Genomic DNA, 18,830 nt, shown 5'->3' with positions numbered 1-18,830 from the left:
CCAACTGCCTTATGATAGAAATTAACAATGGCTAGCTTCTTGGCCAATCTCCTTCAAGAGCACACACTATCTAGTAGCTAATGGTGATAATGACAGCTGACACTGTAGGACCATTTCACCATACCCATCTGGGCATGAGGAACTGCAGCACTTCCACACTTTCGTTGCAGCAAACTGGGTTTAGAAGAAATAACAACCGACTTCAGTAGTGCCAAAATTCGATGACCGGCATTTGCTTTATTTCAGCACGAAAACTGCTACATGTCACAATACCGTGAGCCTTGAAAGAATGTTGTTACAGCTAGCTGAAGACGAGTCAGCAAAGTTTCAAACCAGAAACATTCCGATTTCACGGTCGCACCGTTAGCATAAGCTAGCAGCCTCATTGTCAGCATCTGCATTTATCTCATCTTAGCAGGCAGGGTCCTTGAAAGAAAATTAACCACTGCAATCCAGGGGTAAGTTGAGACTGTACTGCAAGGCAAGGCACAGCTGGAAAGGGGAGCCAGGAACAAAGTACCGGGTGGGTGAAAGCACAAGTAGCACAACACCTTTGCTAGTAAGCGCACAAGCGCCTTTCGCTTCCCAGCTGCACATTCATTGCATGTGCTTGTGCTACTGCCATGAGAGATTTATTGCCAGTGTCGTCACAGAGCATAGAGCTATGTCGAAGAGGAAATCTCGTGGAGCCCTCTATTTTGAAAGGAAAACTTTCAGATTAAAACCTAGGATGTCCCTGTATAATTTGTGGGCGGCTTGCCTACACAATGCCTTAAGAATTACTGAGATTCTGCAGAGACAATATGTGCAGAGCAACACTGTTGGGGAGAAGCGTAAATGTGAGGATTCACTACCGGGAAAAATTGCCAGGTAAAAGATTAATGCACACCTATAGTAAATTGTCAGATAAAAGGTCAACTCATGACTCCAGTGAAATTCCTGCTCCTACTCTGCATTTTTACTAGCCTAAAAATCCTGGTCAAACACCAAGGAATGAAGACATGCACATGCATAACAGACCAACGCAAGCACCGTGCCTATAAGAAGGCTGCCAGTAATCATAATTCGTAAGAAAATATACTAGAAAGCCGCATACCTTATTAGGAGGCAGTATTTATTTAAAGAGCGCTCTTGTTACTCCACACTCATGCAGCAGAAAGCCTGTAACACTGACAAAAGCAATGCCCAAGAAGAGTTGTCTGCTAATGACTAGCCTGGTGTTTGTTGTGAGGCAGCAACAATGCATGCCATGAGCTGCTCACAACAAATCACTATATATCAAGCAGAACGGGCTTCTTCAACTTGGCGCACTTCCACGCAGAGTTGATGAGCTTCACAAATCCCGTGTCTTTTGGCTTTTCAAGGCCACGGTGAAGGCGTTCTTTCATCACGGAAACAAACTCCTTGTTGCTAAGCTGACCGTCCACTGTAAAACAAGAGTTTGCTAGCATAAATTTATGCACAATGCAGCTTGCAATCGTTGAGTGCCTCTACTAATTTGCTAGCTCATTTTTTAAAGTTCTAGGAAAACAATCAAGAGTGACAACGAAGTAAAGATAAACACCACCTTATTGCTTTTTATTTTATTGTAGTTTTACTTTTTGAAAGCACTTCACATTCATGCTTTTACCAGCCTGTCTTTTTCAGACTCTGCCAAACAATGAATGCTTCGTTTCCATAGCCCAAAATCTGATACTGTAATACCTTGTCATGGTGTACTCACATAATCAAAAGGTGCAGAAATGGAAAAGAATTGATTGAAACTACTGTCTGAATGCCATCTTAAAGGGAAGCTGAAGCGCTTTCCAAAATTGAGTTAGATTAACAGTTATATAGTTTCTTGCGCGCTGATTCCGAATATCACATTGAAATTTCTCGTACATGAGTCCAAGTGGCCTTTATCTTGCAAAAAGCGCGGCCCCGTTTGAAAGATGCGCGCTTTTCGTCTTTTGACGCCCCTGATTGGTTGCGCCCGTCATGAAAGGAGGACACCCTTCGGCCGCGCGGGTTGTCGGAAGCATTGCGAGCGATGGCACGGTTGCCTTTGCGGCAATTTAGCTTGCAGTTTAATTTTCGCACATGATTGGAAGTTTGTTTTATAATTTCCCGTGCTGTTGGTTCAATTATTTTGGAGCTTAAATTTGCTTTACATGACAGAGAACCCCAAAGCAGTGACTGTGACGTCGACTAGTGGGTTCCATCAAAATATTTTTGAATTAGGCAACCAGCATAGGGGGATTTTATACTATATGTTAATATTAGGTACTGCCTTAATTGTTTCTTATTATACACAAAAACATTTATGCCGAAGATTAATGGCCGTTTTATAAACAATCTACAAGCGAAAAGCATGTACGTGCACTGCGCGAAAAAATAGCGTTCATGCGCTGTAAACGTATATGCGAGACACATCTTGCCGGTACACGCATAAACCAACAAGCAGACTCTGCTTCCGCACTTCCTTTGTTCGTTGTCGCCCACCCCAGCTCCGTTACTCATCCCCGTACACAGACCCACACGCGCGCGCCATTTCGGCAGCGGCGCTACGGCGCCTCCGCGATTGCTAGCTGCACTTCGATGAGTGGCGTCTTACTGCTTCACATGCATTTATTCTGAAAACACTGCAGCATACTAGTGCCTGCTCAGCATTATTGGCTGTAGTAGGGCTTGATTTTCGCTTGTGCGATGCGCATTCTGCTACAATATTACGGCCACCTCGTTATAATTAACAGACCAGTCGGACAAGGCAGTTACGTTGTAGTTACGTTACTTTAGGTAACAATCACCAAACGTTTGTGATAATGAATCGTTGGCCTGTTTCAGCATTTCTAGATTTAAGTATTTACCGCGCTAGTCGGACAGAGGCCGTATATTTACTCTTCGCTCCTAATTTTTTGAGTATCATCATTATATATATCACCGACTATCACTGGAGCACACTTGAGGTTCAGTGACAACAAGTGCTTGCCAGGTTATAATATGCAGCCACACGGAATCTTGGGCAAAAAATTAGGCCCCCGCAGTCAACCCAAATTATGGCACGGTGGTGGTTCGGAGTGGTGTTTTTTTTTTTAATTCCAGACAAACATCACCTTATCGTGACATGTATACTTGCAAAATAAGTAATCTGGTTGTCCTGGTTCTTTTACTTTGTAGGAATACTGTTTACCTCTTAGCCGGGAGAGAACTTCTATCAGGATTGGCCCCTTGTTTTAGTTTCTCCAGAAATTGGGTTTTTGAACACTGTTGTAAGCCCATAGGGAAAGAAAACTGACGCGTTTAACGAAACAGGTATTTCCTGAACAAATGTGACTGTTTCTGGAACGGAACGAAACACCCCCGGTCAAAGTACAGCAGTATTCCCCATCCTTCCTACATCTAGAATCTAATGTGAACATTCACGTCCGTCGCATAAAAAAACGCATTCGAGCGGTTTACAAAGTATTTAACGTAGTGGAGTATATTCTCTGTCATCAAGCACAGCCACCTCGGCTGTCGCTTCCGTATGTTATCAAGCATCCTGGCGTGGCATTATTCTGCTTAGGAATACGGCATGATAACGTATGCCTCGTTTGGCGTTCGTGCATACTTTTTGAGCACGAAAATTGTACAAATGAGTGCTATCAACCACAACAACAACAAGTATCATTCACAAGGAAACACGGCGAAAAGAGCATGGCCGAGGCGGCCGATCCGGCCGGAAGTCCAGGTATGACGTTTTTCAGCCGGTTTTCGCCCGCGCTCTTCGGTCTTCCGGCATCGCGCGGCGAGATGGGGGCGGGGCATCGGGCCACTTTTGTTTGCTCATTGCGCCGCTTCTATTGCATGTATTGCGAAAATATTTCGTACACATGAACTATTCAATGTGTACTTGCTGCTAGGCAACTTTTCTTTTAATTCTAAAACCGCTTCACCTTCCCCTTAAAGGAGCACAGACACCAATTTTCGGCGTTAATATTATTGCACAGTTTGCTTCCTTCACTGAACAGAATACCCTGGGTGAAATATGAGCGGCCTGCGACGCGAAGAACATAGTTTAATTGGATCTCATTTATCGCGCCGACGGAGCAGCGCGCGGAGCGGCACTCAGAAAATGGACATCAGCGTGACATCATCCAGGGAGAGCCAAAAGAAGTGATGCGGCAGCGCTCATCAAAAGCTCGTGACATCACTTCATGCGCACGGCCCCATGAGCGGCGAGCGGGCGCCGGTGACGTCCACACAAAGCGGTGAGGTCAGGCAGGGAGTCTGTCAGATGTGCCGTTCGGCATGAAAGCGCGGGAATTTGAAACAAATGATTTCCAGGACGTTCAATGTAATTAACTATCGCGTGCTGAAGTATTTGAAGTGCTGTTTCAAGTTCGCCAGGCCATTAAGCATCGATAAAAGCAATAAAAGTGTAACATAAAATTTTCGTGTCAGTGCTCCTTTAATGCTGTTGGCAACTTGTTCCTGGCCTGATAACACCTACAGTGTTTTTTACTTTTTGTTTGCACTTTGAATCGGCTGTCTTTTCACTAGCTGCTAGCATTGCAAAACACCCTGTATAAACAGAGATGCATGAACAGCATGTTGGTACAGTCCAGTTCCGACACTTTCACTGCAAGGTTCCAGCATACAGCTGCACAGTGCAAGTGCCCTGGAAGTGTCAACAAAATAAGTGAAGGATACTAAAGACCAGGTGCTTACTGTTTTCGTCGAACAGCGTGAAGATGACATCAATAACGTAGTCTCTGAGATCCACATGAGCAACAGTCCTAGCCACATGTTTCAAGGTTGCTACAAAAGAGAAAGGAAAAAATAAAATAAATGGTCAGTTGGGAAGTGAGTGAAAAATATGCATGGAGCAATGCTTCAAATCACACTTTGTTCACCAAGCTCTACACGTCTACCCTAGATTTGTAGGTGCGGCTTGGCACTGAAAGGCACCCAGAAAAGACGAGTGCAGCACAGTAAGAAGGAGCCACAAGAACTGTGTTCAATGTATGCTTGCACTTCCTCTGCACAAGGCTACGCAGTAAACGGGCCGCAGAAGTGAAACTGGCCCGCTGTACGATAACACAGTTTATATGCAATGTCCTGTGTCCAGGAGGTCCTTACCACTTGTACATGACATCACTGGTAAAGTGAGAGGGCCATCAACTATAGTTGCTTTTTATTTCCATGCTGAGTAAGCAGGAGCCTGGCAACTCACTACAAGCTTTTTAAAGGAGCCATGAAGAGAAAATGCAAGTTGGTTTTATTCGAAAGATTTTGTGTTTTATAGTGCCCCCAGCGCTTGTCCGGATACAAACGGCGCTTTATTCACTGAGAAATTAAACAATTTTGCTTAAAATTTTTATTTTCCCGCTCAATCGTGCGTTTTCGTGGTCCCAAATGACATCACAGGAACCGACCGCTCTGCAGCCTAGAGTACCTTCATTCACGCATCCGCCGTACAGGGTAGAGACACGTATACGCTGGCGCCGCCATGTTCGGTTGCTCGCTCGCCGCTGAAGCAAGTCATTGTGTCAAAACCGCGCTAAAATTATCGCCGCAACGCGGTTTACTGAAGAAGTTTGAATCATATTGTCTGTTTCGCGTTGCTAGGTCTCGTGGGAAACGAAAAGAATAACGCGTTGAGCCCGTTGGCCCAATTGCGGCGGCACGGGACCGTTCAAAGGGTGTCTCCACCCTGTACAGCGGTGTTGGTTTGTTCCCGCGTTTCTTTACGTTCCGTAACCTAGATGGCGCCACCATACCGTGGCAAGCGTTTGGTTTGTTTTTGCCCGCATTTAAACCTGGCTTGTTTTTGTTCTGGGAGAAAATATTCGTTCCCTGAAACAGTGCTCGCTCGACAAATGGGGTCACGTAAGACACCGTTGCTTGCGTCAATCGGCCAGTGTCGTCTGAGACAACCCCAAGCCCCGTAGTGCTGTGCAGCTAAACCAAGCATGCTGTGCGCAGTACGAACAGCAGAACGCATCAGTACTTCTATGTTTACATGTGCTTTCGTAACTTCCACTGTTTGTTCCATCATTCTTATTGCTTTGTAAAGAATGTGCCCTAAATTTAAGCGCAAATCGCTCGTTCATCTAGTTTGTAAGCTCTACCTAATTTGCGTCTGCTTTTGCCAGCCTCCGCCAATCGCAGAGCTTAGCTCATGTGACATCATAGGTTCTGTTGCGGGAAATGAGCTGGTGGGTCGCATGACCATTCCCGTTTTTCCTAATTATGTAGCTTATTTGAGTGAAGTTTACGTTAAAAGTGGTGTCAGTATGATTCTAACGAGACAATCTTTTGAATTAACCAAACTTGTGTTTTCTCTTCATGGCTCCTTTAAATGGCAATAAGTTTTGCGAACAGCTGCCTTTAAGCAACTTGCAGCTCCCAAGCCTGGCAGCGATGGCAAACTGCAACGCTCCTGGTCAGAAAGGATGTTGTAAAACTTGGCACACACACCTTCGTCAATGGAAGCTCCTGCGATGTGATAAAACGTCAGTGCTGTGTCAACTTCCGTGATGTTGCTTAGGAAGTGAAAGAACTGGAGATAGTCTTCAAGGCTGATGCCCTGTTTTTGAATGGAAGGAAGAAAAGATGACGCCAGCAAAAGGCTTAAGGAACTTCCCGCAATTATAAATTCCAAAGTACTTAAATATGAGTGCAACAGCATTCACGGAAATGATAGCGTGTCTCTGGGTAGAAATGACATTAGGGTTTAAAATAAGCAGATAAGGGCTTGGACATTTCATAAGGGACAAAAGGAAGTGGAGAGGAACCACCTCTCTGAAGCTCCTGCCAGCTTTTAAAGGGAGGTGGCACAAAGAGGTGCCTGTTATGTATACACCACACCTCATTCAGGCTATCGCATTTACTTTACCACATCTTCGCAATCCTGTGTCATACAGAACGACATGACACAGCTTCTAGTCTGCTTTTTACAAATAAAAAACTCCAATGTTTATCTGAAGACTGGCAGCAAGTGTACCAAACTGCCTGGCACCATAAAGGCCTCAGCTCAATTCGCTGCCAACAGGCGGGGCATTTAAATCTGCATGCCGGACGTTCAGCTGCTGCAGGAAATAATATTAGTAACTTGTCTAGGTCACAATAAGCTCCTGCACCAGTGTATTTGTTAGTCACGACACCTTAACTGTTTCGACACAAAAAATTTTTTTAAAAAGGCTGAATAATCCTTTTTTTCATTCAGCTGGTCGTTTTGTGAAAGTTAGGCACTAGCCTTATGCAGAAATTTCTACATAATTCTCTTGACTAAAGTGGCTAGCGTAATGGCCTGGAAAACTTTAATGAATGCTACACATGGTGCTAGTCAAATTACTAACTGCATTTAGCTATGTTATAAGGGTAGTCTAGTGCAAGTAAAAGCAGGCACAGAAGGAAAAGAGAGCAGGGCAGAAGCTTGTTCAGTCGAACCTCATTATAATGAAGTAGTATCGGTGCAGTGAGTTAGTTCATTATATCCGATATTCCTTATAACTGTAGAGGTAAAAATCGGCTCTAATAAATTGGAAATCTGGCTCTCGCAACAATCCTAGATAAAAAACGCATTGTTAACCCACTATAAACGAGGTAGTCCTTATGTCTCTCCTTGTGGCATTTCAAACTAAGCAGACCGGAATGTGAGAACGTGAAATTACAACATAACAAAGTTCGTTTGGCAAAACAGGCCGGCTTTCTTATTTACTTGAAGGAGGATGTGGCCTTTGCCTGGTGGCTTTTCACAGTCTGAACGAAATGAAGTTTTTCACAGTGTCTACACAATAAAGGGCCTTAAGCTACTAAAAAACGGTTGTTTTGTCTCCCTTTTTAAATTTTTTCTTTTATTACGCTAGCTGTCAAGTTTTGAGCCTCGCGGGAACCAAATATTTCTTCGTTATAGCCGATATCGCGCGGCTCTCAAAGTTTCGGTTTCGTTATAAAAATAATTGGTGTCATTGAAATGAAGCGTCACCAAACAAACTTCGTATTTAGTTCGCTATATCCGATAATTCGCTATATCAGTGTTCGCTATAACGAGGTTCAACTGTATTGCATGTTTTTTCATCCTGTGCTTATGTGTTTTGCTTCTGAATTACTTCCAAGGACCTAATGTCCTGCTCTTAAGCCCAGTGTAACAAGTTTGTAGTGTGTATCTTCAGGGCCCAGCAGCAAATGAACAGGGTATTGCTGATTACTAGCACTATATCAAAATTACGGTTGGCACCAACTCAAGGTCAATGTTGATTGGGCTCTACATCAATCATGAAATAATAAATCTGACATGAAGTTTGTCAACAAAGACATCTCCAAACATCCCTCGCTCTTCAAGCCTGCTTTACCACTCATAACTCCACTCAGGACAGTGGCACTGATGTAATCATTGTAACAAGAAGCTGCTGAACTTTTAGGAGTGTAACTTAACAAAAACGCAGTAAAGTTGTGCCAACAAAATATGAATCCTTGTTGCATAATCCCCTTCATTCCTTTTTCCCCCCCAAAAAGTCATTCCTAGGGCTTTTTTTACCAATGCCTTTAACCTTCCAAAGGCCATGCTATGCATTTAATATTTATTTTCATTTCTGCTGTATTTTTTAAGCTAGTTAAAAATTTAGAGTATTTTGTTGCTTCCAGATGGCCTGAGAATTCCAACATTGTTAGATAACAGACGAAATGAGCAAATGCGTGTAATGTTTACCCCTCCCCCAGCGGGTGTCGGTTTGTCGTGTGGTTGGACCCCGTGGTATGATGATTCATGTTGCTGGGTCAAAGAACAACCACTCTCAACTGTTCCCCTGCGGCACTTCATATTTTGATACAAAATGGCGCCTACTGCCCACAGAATGATGTCTTCCCAGCAACAACTTTGTGTGTAGAAGTGAAGCCGACCTTAAGGAGATCAGTATTGGCTTGGTCTTTGTAATCTGGCTTTCCCACATTGTGTGTTGCACAGGGAAGCCTACTCATAAAGGGAAAAAATAGGCAGCAACGGGCGGATTTCGCCGGAAGAAGCCAATCGGGCTGCGGACGCCAAACGTGAGTGCAGTGTTTGTGGGACCCCGAATACTACGAGGCGGAAAATGCAAGATGTCGGCGTGGCTACAATCCCGCTGAATGCTTCCCCAGAGTGGCAGCTTGGTTTGAGCAGGAGTTTGTGGCCAACTAATAACCCCCCCAACAGCTCCGCTGGCCATGTCATGCCGATGTTGCCGGTGCTCGATGCATCTTAGGTAGGTAACATTTTTTGAACCCCGCAAAATGTAAAACCTCGATGCCTCAGCTGTGTTTCAGGTGCTTTTCACCTTTACCTCTGCTGAAAAGCTTTTTGCTAGAAAGCTCCACTGCTTGGGTCGGTTCTCAGCTACCTAGGTGCTTGCTCTGCAGCCACAGCTCTGCAGGACAGTTTTGTCAGAGTTCCCCGGAATTTTTAAAATAAATTTTGAAATACAAACCTGTAAGATAAGTTCTCCATAAACGTTAAGTTTCACCGTACCTTTGCGAGCCTGTCATTTCTCTACTGGGAACCAGCAACAAGCCTTCGGTCTTCCTGTCCTCTGCCTTTGGAGGCACCCATAAGATTCCTGGCCGCACTAATTGACCTCATGTCTGAAACTCTGCCTACCGGATCTGCTTGATGACAGGCCCGCACTTCCTGGAAACTTTACTGACTAATTTCAAGTGTACTGTCAAGGAGAACAAGAAACTTTAGTGCTATACAGCCAAAGCCGGCCAGAAAGAGTGCAAATCCTCGAGCAGTAGCTTTATTACTGCACATTTTAGCTGTTCCGTTTTTTACTTTTGCAAATTCAAAAGAAATCAAGAAATAAGCAGCGGTGCTTGGACATTCTCCACAGAACCGATGTCTTTGAATGGTCACAATGTTGAAAAGGAGACATTTTTGTTTTTGCGCTGCATGCAAGTAGTCACAGTGAAATAACACTTGTTAAAACAAGTCGTACTGACACAGTAACGGCTTAGTCATAAAAGAGCAAGCTTGTCATAAAGTTGCAATGCCTAGTAATCCGCGCCAGCATATCCCAGTTCACTATGAATGCTAAGACCAAGGATTCCATATATACACACACACACACACACCTCTGACTGGCCCTTGAACTTTTTCTTGATGCGCTTTATCATACGAGACTTCTTCTTGTCATTAAGACCAGCATATGTTAAAAGGAGGTCAGCAAAGTCCCATTCCTTGATCAGGCCGCGTTCATCAGGTTCCTTACGCATGAACTGTATGGGGGAAAAAAAAAAAAAGTCACAGTTGCACGCTCTGCCATATGTCTGTTAACAAACCGGTGGCACTGGTATATAAGAAAAACTAACAGATAGCACAGATGGTTGCAAGACAAGGTCAGGGGCTGCTGTTGCACTGACAAATAATATGACACAAACAAGCCTGAGTTGAAATTGCAAGAATGGAGTTATAGTGCAATGCACTTTGGCGCCTGGTACCGTGGTTTGGTGGCGGTAGCATCAATATCCGCATAACCATGCGAGCGAACGAGGCACCGAACGCACTGAAAGAAAATGGAGATGAAGCGCCTGGCGAAAGTGTGAGGGGGAGAGCGGCACACGCTGCTATGGTGTAATCTCTCTCACTGCCTCCCCCTCACACCTTTTCCAGACGCTCCTCCTGTGTTTGTGGCTCATCCAAACCAAGTGACATTTGAACGGGAGGCTCAAACACGATTTGCAACAACATGCTCGCCACCGGTGATGCACTGCGAGATAACGGCACTGTTATCTCGCAGTGCGTGCAAATACACGCACGGTGGCGTGCAGAGTAGTGTGCGCCGCCGTGCGTTTGCTGATCACGCGATCACTTCCTGAGACGCAGCAGATATGTGCCGTGACCAAGACTGCAGTTCCCGCTGTGCACGAATTTCGCATTGGGAGTATAGTAATTGCCGGTGCTTTTTTGTTGTGTGTTTTATTCAAGAGCATACTGCATGCAGATAAAAATGAAATGTACTCTGGCTCGTTTAGTGGAAGAGCCTTTCCTCATCCCCAACACAACCGAGCTTGCGCGTCAATTTGAAGAGATGGACAAGGTCTTGGAACAGCGGCATGCCATGCTTAGGGCTAGTGGGCTGGCGCCACTGATGGGGCCACTGCCTCTAGCAGCAAGGGGCATGCCAAGCCTTGCGGGCTTTGCTAGCACCCTTCTCCCCACAGGAAGACCCTTTTCTCTTACTGATGCGTCGTGCTGCACGCAAGGGCTTCCCTAGGGGCCCTTTTCCGTGCAGGACGTCTATCCACATGGTCACACAAGGAACGTCAGGTTCCTCAATTACAAGGCTGAACGAGTCTCCCCTTAGGAGAGAGACCAAGCCGGCGACCTTACATTGCTTGTGGGGACCCAGTCTCCCGTCCAAGCTCGGGACAGCCGCACCCCTTGTGTATAGTGTACTTTAAGACAGACTGCGGATAAAAGTGCACTTTGTTGACTTCACCTGCCTCCAAGCGCATCATTGGCACATTTCGGCAAGTCAATCGAACCCTTAGCGGCATCCTCGTGATGTCACGTGGTCCATTGCAACTTTGGTTCTCGTGCTCTAGCTTGATACTGAGGTAATACAGCCCAATTATAGCCGCGACCACCACAATGAGCACACACTACAGGCGTTGAGATAGCTGCTGTACAATATACACACGTACCTCAAGGGTGAGTATTTCAGTCTGTAACTGTCGCTGGAAGTTGAGGAACTTCTCCACAGTGAGCTTCTTGTCCAGCTTGGGGCCAAAGAAGTAGTTGCACAGGGCACTGCTCACTCCGCGGTAGATGCTGCCCGTCGTCTGGTGATCTCGGTGCCGCATGCCAAAGCTAGTCTGGTGCCTGATGATTGTCTGCACCTGGAGCCAAGCAGAGAAATCTATCAACAAGCACACCACACACCGTTTGCACATCTGACGAAGCAATGGTCAGCACACTAGTCTGCACACTTTACAAGCATATGCAGTGCCCCGCTGAATAGGTGCCATCATCAGCTTTGCACCAGTATTGCACCATGTTAAAAACTTGTATATACCAAAAGGATTGTCCCATCCAACTGGCCAACCAGTAAATAAAAAAAAAAAAAGGCAACGAATGGTGAGGGGCAAGTGGCCACTAGAAGAAAGAAGGGGACCACCCCTTTCGCTTTGCACTGCACCTTGGAGAATGAGGGATACTGCAGCCTCCATGATTCCCACAACTTTCACGCTTGCAACAACGCTGGGAAACTTTAGAGATGCACGAGTGTTCCTAGTATAGCTTGAATTAGCCTATTTCTGTACATCAAATAATCAGTGGTACATCCTCTGAAGTTTACACTTATTCAGGTTTGACTGTACCAACATGGCACCAAGAAAACACAGTCTTAAATTAATGTATTAAGTAAAGAAAAAATTTTTTTGAAGAAGTCCAGCTAAGCATGCTAATTTTTTCAATAAACAGTAACATAACATCGCATAAAAAGCTCCCATGGCAGATCTACAAATGCGATGAGCTATTTCAAATTTATCAACCTTCAAAAAGAACTGTTTTGTAAGAATACCTGCTGCAGCACTACGAAGCACATACATCAGACACATCCAGGGTGAATCCAGCCCTCGTAAAAATTCTCAAGTTTTCAAGGCTACCTTACCCAATCTACCTCAAGCCATGCGCGGTGTATGTGCTTTAAATGCTCCAGAAAGTACCACTAAATACACACCACAAGCTCTGCTTGCTGAGAAATAGATTTGGGAGCCCGGTTGAAAAAACAAAGCAGCTCAGGGGCTTGCTGTATCATCTGGATGGTGATCCTGCTTTCAACAATACAAGGGTATCCTCCGTTCAGGATATTTTCCCAAACACATTTGCAGCACTGGAGCTGTGACTGTTACAACTGCACAAAATTACCAGAAGTACAATTTATAACCTTACCTTTTCAAACTCGTCATAGTCCACATTGCCATCGCCATTCAAGTCAAACATTCGGAATGCGATCTCAAACTGGCGTTTCGATGCTGCAAGAGCAAAATTTGCAACAACTTTTCAACCAGTTATGATGCTGCAACAGCATAATGCCTGAACACAAAAGGTATGTACTCTGAATACTCGAAGAACCTTTGATAATTAGAAGAAACTTTACAAATTCCATTATTTTTTATTAGTGTTGGCTATGAATCATACTGAGAAAATACACAAAAGCAATGAAAAGAAAAATGGTGGCTCCCTTGCAGAGGTGGGGAATGAATGTAACACGTGAAACTTTCATTGTGGCATACCTGGATTGAAATTAACTCAGTGTGGCATTTTTTTAGTGTTACTATGATTGGCGTAGTTGCTGATTTTTCAGTATGGCGAGCCGTGGCGAGTCCGTCAAGAAATAAGAGACATAAGAAAAAAATGTTCTAAATTTCAATCCTCCCGGCGAAGACGCCACCAGCTGCTGGTGCGGCGAATGTGATTGCCCTGAAAGCAGCCGACCACTTGCACGGTTCAAGGAAGCGAACGCTATCTTGTGTAACTTCTAAGACGTAACAGGTTAGCCCAACAGGTTAGCCTAACAAGTAACAGTTACGCCCATATTTATATGATCAGACCTTCTGCAACATTCCAAAAATGCAATTCATGAAACCGATTAAGCAGGGCCTCTGTGATAATATTATGTCCATATCTTATTCCCTATGGGCATATGTTCATTTATTCATCTCTGGACTTGCATTGGATGTCCTTGTGTAACATGGAGCAGCTAGAAGCCAGCCCCACAGGCCAATCCAATCCAATCTAAATAATCCAATCTTTCATTTATCTTTGTGTCCTCAGTAGTGTTCAAGAACAACAACGCAACACATTTTCGCCTGTCTCTTGCAGAAATTTAAGTCAAGCAGCAAAAATTTAGGTAAAAAAATTGGCTGTGTATCTGCTTGCTTCGCTACCTATGCCATCGAAAGACTATAGTTTTCTGCAGTCCCTGCCATGTAACTGCCTCTCCTCTCTTCCCTGCCCACCTCTCACACTGTTCCCCTCCTGTATCGGTCCTCCCATAGAGGTTTGCTGAATTCAGTTTTCCCGCATTTGCACTGCTGGTGCACTGTATGGCTCGGCAAGCTCCAGGCTCGAGCGTGAGCCTTTTTCATGTTTTGCGGTTAAAATATTGTTTTGAGAGCATTTTTTGAGTCTGCTATTGCAAAAACGGTACTCACGTCTTTTTAATTAAAAGAAAAAACAGCGCTAGAATCAGTTATGTATTTATGTTTTGCTTCAAATATCGCTGTTTTCTTTTTGCTGAACAATGTTGACGAATATGAAGTACGCTACCGGAGTGAGTGGTTTGGAGATGTTTTGCCTATACAGTTGAACCTCGATGTAACGAAGTCGGTAAAACTCGTAATTTACTTCGTTACATTGAAATTTCGCTGCACTGAAATTCGCGGTTAAAATGAAGCGTTAACCACATATAGTGGTTCCTGCAAACGAAAACGTGGCATGCATACACGGCTGGCTCACTGTTTCTGTTTGTCAGAGCTTGATCGTCTACGCGGGCATCAGCGTGAACCGCATGGGGCATTTTCTGCACGCAAAAACGCGCCTCGCAAGCCACAGGCACGCTGACGCAGCTGTGTAGACTAATTGCGTGATGCAGGTAGCTCCAGCGAGTGCTTCTACCCGCTCGCTGAAACGCAACACGAGGGGCAAACGAAGTTGTTCATGCGGGAAAAAAGCTTATAATGTGGGCGAAAAGTGCACTGTAAAACGCCATACGTGCCACTTAGGAAAGCACCCATCAAAAAGAAACTGGGCTGCGGGAGCTACAAAGTGTACGCTTGGGAAGAAGCACCACCAAGTTATGAAGTGTAGTTCCTTCTTCAATAATAAACAGCCAAGATGACCTTATAATCGCTTAGTAGTGCACAGGTAAGGAGAAAAGCACCAACACATGTATCACCTCACCACTTACGCATCACCCTAAAAGAACAGTGAGATAACAATGCACGCATACCACACTGACTATGCACGTCGCGACATCGCTGGCCTCGAGGCGACCCGCATTTCGTCGTGTGAGGCATAAACTTTTGGTCGCTACTTCAGGTCTGAAATAACTTGCATTCCGGAAGTCACGTGATGCAAGTAAGTTGTTTATTTTTGAGTAAAAACAATAATATATACCAAGAAAACTTATACAACATCAAAGTTGTTACAAAAATTACATTTAAACTGCATGATTGTGAAACACCTAACTCAAGCCTATTTCACGAGAAAGCGAGATATCACGTGACTGCGGAGATTGATCATTGCCCAACGCAATCTCGTCTGCTCAACTCGGCTTCCCGAGGTACAAACCTCGCTCGCGAACAACACTAATCAATGCGCATCGGTTGCGTTACCCATGGATGTTGTGGCATATATTTCCACATGGTAAGTGGTAAGTACGAGTCACCGCCCTACCCTTTTTGCACTTCTACTCTGCCCAGACGATAAAAATTTCTGAGTGCGCAACCGAAAAATGTACCGCCTTTTATCGGCACAAAGATGCGTAATTGGCGAAGCTAAGCAAATGAATAGTTTTAATTGCGTGACTAACAAAATCCTCGAGGCACTTAATTAAGCCTGCTAACGTCCTTTGAAGAAGGCGAAAGCCTGGCGCTACTTATTAGCAACTCCTTTACTGCTACATCGTATTTGCATATCTTTCTTCGCATTCGTTTCTTCGCCTTGTGATGCAAATTACTTTGAGCGGCGGCTTCTCTACTACGCCGTGTTTGCGTCTCTTTCTTCCCTCTGCTGAGCCCAAAGAGGTGGGATCGTTCCCGGTCGTGGTGGCTGCTTTTCTGGTGGAGGCGAAAAACGAAAACGCCCGTGTGTCGAGATTTTAGCACATGTTAAAGATCCCCTGGAGGTCAAGATTAATCCGGAACCATCCACTATGGCGTGTCTCATAGTCCAGGTGTAGCTTCGGTGTTTTAAACCATGAAATCAATTCAAACCCCTTTTTTCGCTTTCGTTTCTCCGCCTAACGGCGCGAATTACATCTTTACGTAACTATCCAATTTTACATTTGCAGTTCACAATTTTGTGAATTTTGGGAAGCGGGCGCATCAGTGCCTCGAAGCTCCCGATTCCTGGCAAATCCATCTCGTGATATGGGCCACAGGATCACCAACAACTTTTGTTCCACCGAGTTTGAGTAGCCCATTCTCTAGCGGAGCAAGAGAGAGAGGATGAACGTCTTTATGAGCAATAAATTAGCAGAGTGGCGTCCTCATTTCATGACCCCACTGAACCAGAGAAGTGAACTAGAGAACTGTAGGCCGTTTGGCCTTAGGGGCGCATGGTTAAGCAACTAACAAAGTAGTGCAGGGAGATATGGAGTGGGCGTCGTTTGAAGTTCCAGAAGCTCAGAGTAAAATATGTTTTGAGGGGAGGTTGAGAGCAATGAATCAATGTAGGTGGACAGATAAAATTTTTAGGGACATGTACATGAAAAGTGTGGACATGGCGTTTTTGCCAACGGAGGTGAAACCGTTGGGGGGGTAAAGGTATACAGCTGTGCTGTAAAAGTCTGGTGTCTTTTAAGCACGAAGTGTTCTAGCGCGAGGCGTAAACGAGTGTCCCCGTGTTTTTTTTATAACGCATTACGTTCTAGCGCAAGGTGTAAACGAGTGTCCCGGTGTTTTAGTTCCGTGACTACCTGAGACGACGGTTACAACAACGACATGAGACGCCGACAGCCTGAGCCCCCAAGGGGCTTTGCCCCTAATATCCTCTGCAGTGGTAATCCTAATCATCTCTGGCCAGCATCCCCGAGCGCTTCGAAGCTCCCACCATACGGTGCGTGCTTCCCCATTGGCAAAAGTCGTCTGGTTCCTCCCACTGCCGCGCGCAGTGCGAGTCACTTTCTGGCCAAGGCAGAAGCCGCTGCTGGCGCACAGTCACGGCCGCTGACCAGAAAAAAACACGCGCAAGGCTCATAAAGATTCATAAATGCTTTGCCGAGCACTTGCCGGAACGATAGAACTTAACAAGCATAGCAAAATTGAACGAAGGGCAAAGCGGCTGCATATGGCGGCGGCACCATACACACTTGTAGGCAAGGAGCTTGTAGGCAAGGGGCTCGCTTACGTGCTCCGTGGCTCGCTGCATCTGCGGCATTGGGTGGCCCATGTCGCTGTTCGCGTTTTATCGAGACCCCGTTCCGGCACTTGCATCTCCCAAAATCTACTTCTACAACCAAAATTCTGTGCCTAGTTGTTCATGAAACTCCGTTACATTGAAATTTCGACTAACGAGAAATCGTTACACAGAGAATTAAAATACATGGTGTGCATACACTTGAAGCTAAAAAAAATTACGTGGTTCCTTACATCAGGGGTTTCATTACATTGAAGTTTGTTACATCGAGGTTTGACTGTATAAAAGTCTCTTCCAAGAATTCTTTTAACCTTTTGCCCGGCAGCTGAATCGAGGGATATACAGGCAGCCAGACTGGCCAAAAAATGTTTTCATTTAGGTAGCCCAAGGAAGGCTATCGTCTTTGAAAAAAAGAATGAGACAACTCTCAAAGTACAATTATGTTGATGCACATGCGTCATATTTCACATCACATATATTTTGCTAGCCAAAAAGTTAAACAGACAGTCGTTCACCTAGTATACAGTAAACCTCACCTGAGAGGATGGTGAGGAGAAAAATATAATCTGAAAAGCTGATTAAGCCAGACGAACTCAGTTTGTAAAAGATGCTGTCTTCGTTGAGGCTTGAAAATACCTTTTCATCCTGAAATAACCAAGCATTCAGTGAGTTTTGCATAAATTTTCCTTACATAACATGGAAACAATAGGGTATAGGCAGCACTTACCATTTACAAGTGTGCACGTGTGGGATGGAGCAATGCCCTCATACTGAATCTAGTACACGTCTGGTTATAGCTGTTATGGTACACCTAGGTAATAATTGTTTAGAAATGCAGCTATGAAAAAAATTAGGGCAGTAATTGTGCAGCTGTATGTGTGAGCAAAAATTTTCTATGTATAAGGTGACTTTGAACAACGTTTTCTCCTTTATTTTTTCTTTAAGCTTAATAAATTCCACCGAAGCACATCTGTTCAAACTGCTATTCCACTCTGAACAGATGTGCTTCTGTGGAATTTGTGAGTGCCATTCTAGGATCTGAGCTTGCTATTCCACTCTCAGATCCTGGTACTGGCTACTTGTACCCTACTGTTTATGGTAAAGGCACAGTACTGTTTTGATTTTGCCACCTGGAACACATTAACAAGGTTTTGCTATATCAAGAGATTATTATTAGGATTAGCATAAGAGATTAGGAGATTATTTTCTTTTCCAAACAGGTGCCTTGAGAAAATACTGGTGGCAGGACGAACCAATTTTACGACAGAAACATGCCCTTCACTGCGCTGGGTGCGACATTCACATCGGAACTCACCCTTTTCCTGTCTGTTCGCCCTATACAAACATAGGTACACTCCAACGCCCGACATCTAGCTTGTAACTGCTTGAGCTTCTCGAACGCTCCCTGCCTTTTGGGACAAACAAACAGTTAGTGTTTGGCTATAGAAGTGTCAAGTGTTGTCTGTGGCCCCTGTCTTACCTTTTTTTTTTCCCCAACAGCTGCTCAGCATCGTCCCACTGCTACGAACATTTTAATTCAGCCTTGCATACAGCTGGGACATAAGGGGCATAGTGCAATTGCTTGCAAACATAGCAAGGAGGAAAAAATGTCTCCTCTGTGTCTTCATTCAAATTTTTCACTCAAACAGTTTAGCTTGGCAGCTTGAATGTTCATGACTTGTAACATGGGGTCGGAGGCAAACATCGCAGAATAAACCTCAGCTACAGCCAATATGTCAATCACTGC

General features: G+C 44.7%; 1 protein-coding gene across 2 annotated transcripts in view; it reads right to left on the bottom strand.

Moving 5' to 3' along the window:
- Positions 1–201: 201 nt before the first annotated feature.
- Positions 202–18,830, bottom strand: part of Micu1 (Mitochondrial calcium uptake 1) — a 31,434-nt gene continuing 12,805 nt past the window's right edge. For both annotated transcript variants that reach the window (XM_077677990.1, XM_077677997.1), the window contains 7 exons: positions 17,620–17,728; positions 12,893–12,975; positions 11,644–11,838; positions 10,072–10,215; positions 6,442–6,550; positions 4,690–4,779; positions 202–1,426 (listed from right to left, as the gene is read on the bottom strand). In XM_077677990.1, the coding sequence (XP_077534116.1) occupies positions 1,272–1,426; positions 4,690–4,779; positions 6,442–6,550; positions 10,072–10,215; positions 11,644–11,838; positions 12,893–12,975; positions 17,620–17,728 (885 nt within the window). In that variant the 3' untranslated portion in view covers positions 202–1,271. The remainder of the gene's footprint in view (positions 1,427–4,689; positions 4,780–6,441; positions 6,551–10,071; positions 10,216–11,643; positions 11,839–12,892; positions 12,976–17,619; positions 17,729–18,830) is intronic.

The sequence above is a fragment of the Haemaphysalis longicornis genome, unplaced genomic scaffold, assembly GCF_048455015.1.
Source record: "Haemaphysalis longicornis isolate Haplotype H1 unplaced genomic scaffold, Haemaphysalis longicornis Haplotype H1 scaffold_1, whole genome shotgun sequence".
In the NCBI taxonomy this organism is placed as follows: Eukaryota; Metazoa; Arthropoda; class Arachnida; order Ixodida; family Ixodidae; genus Haemaphysalis; species Haemaphysalis longicornis.
This window is presented reverse-complemented; position numbering and strand designations above follow the sequence as displayed.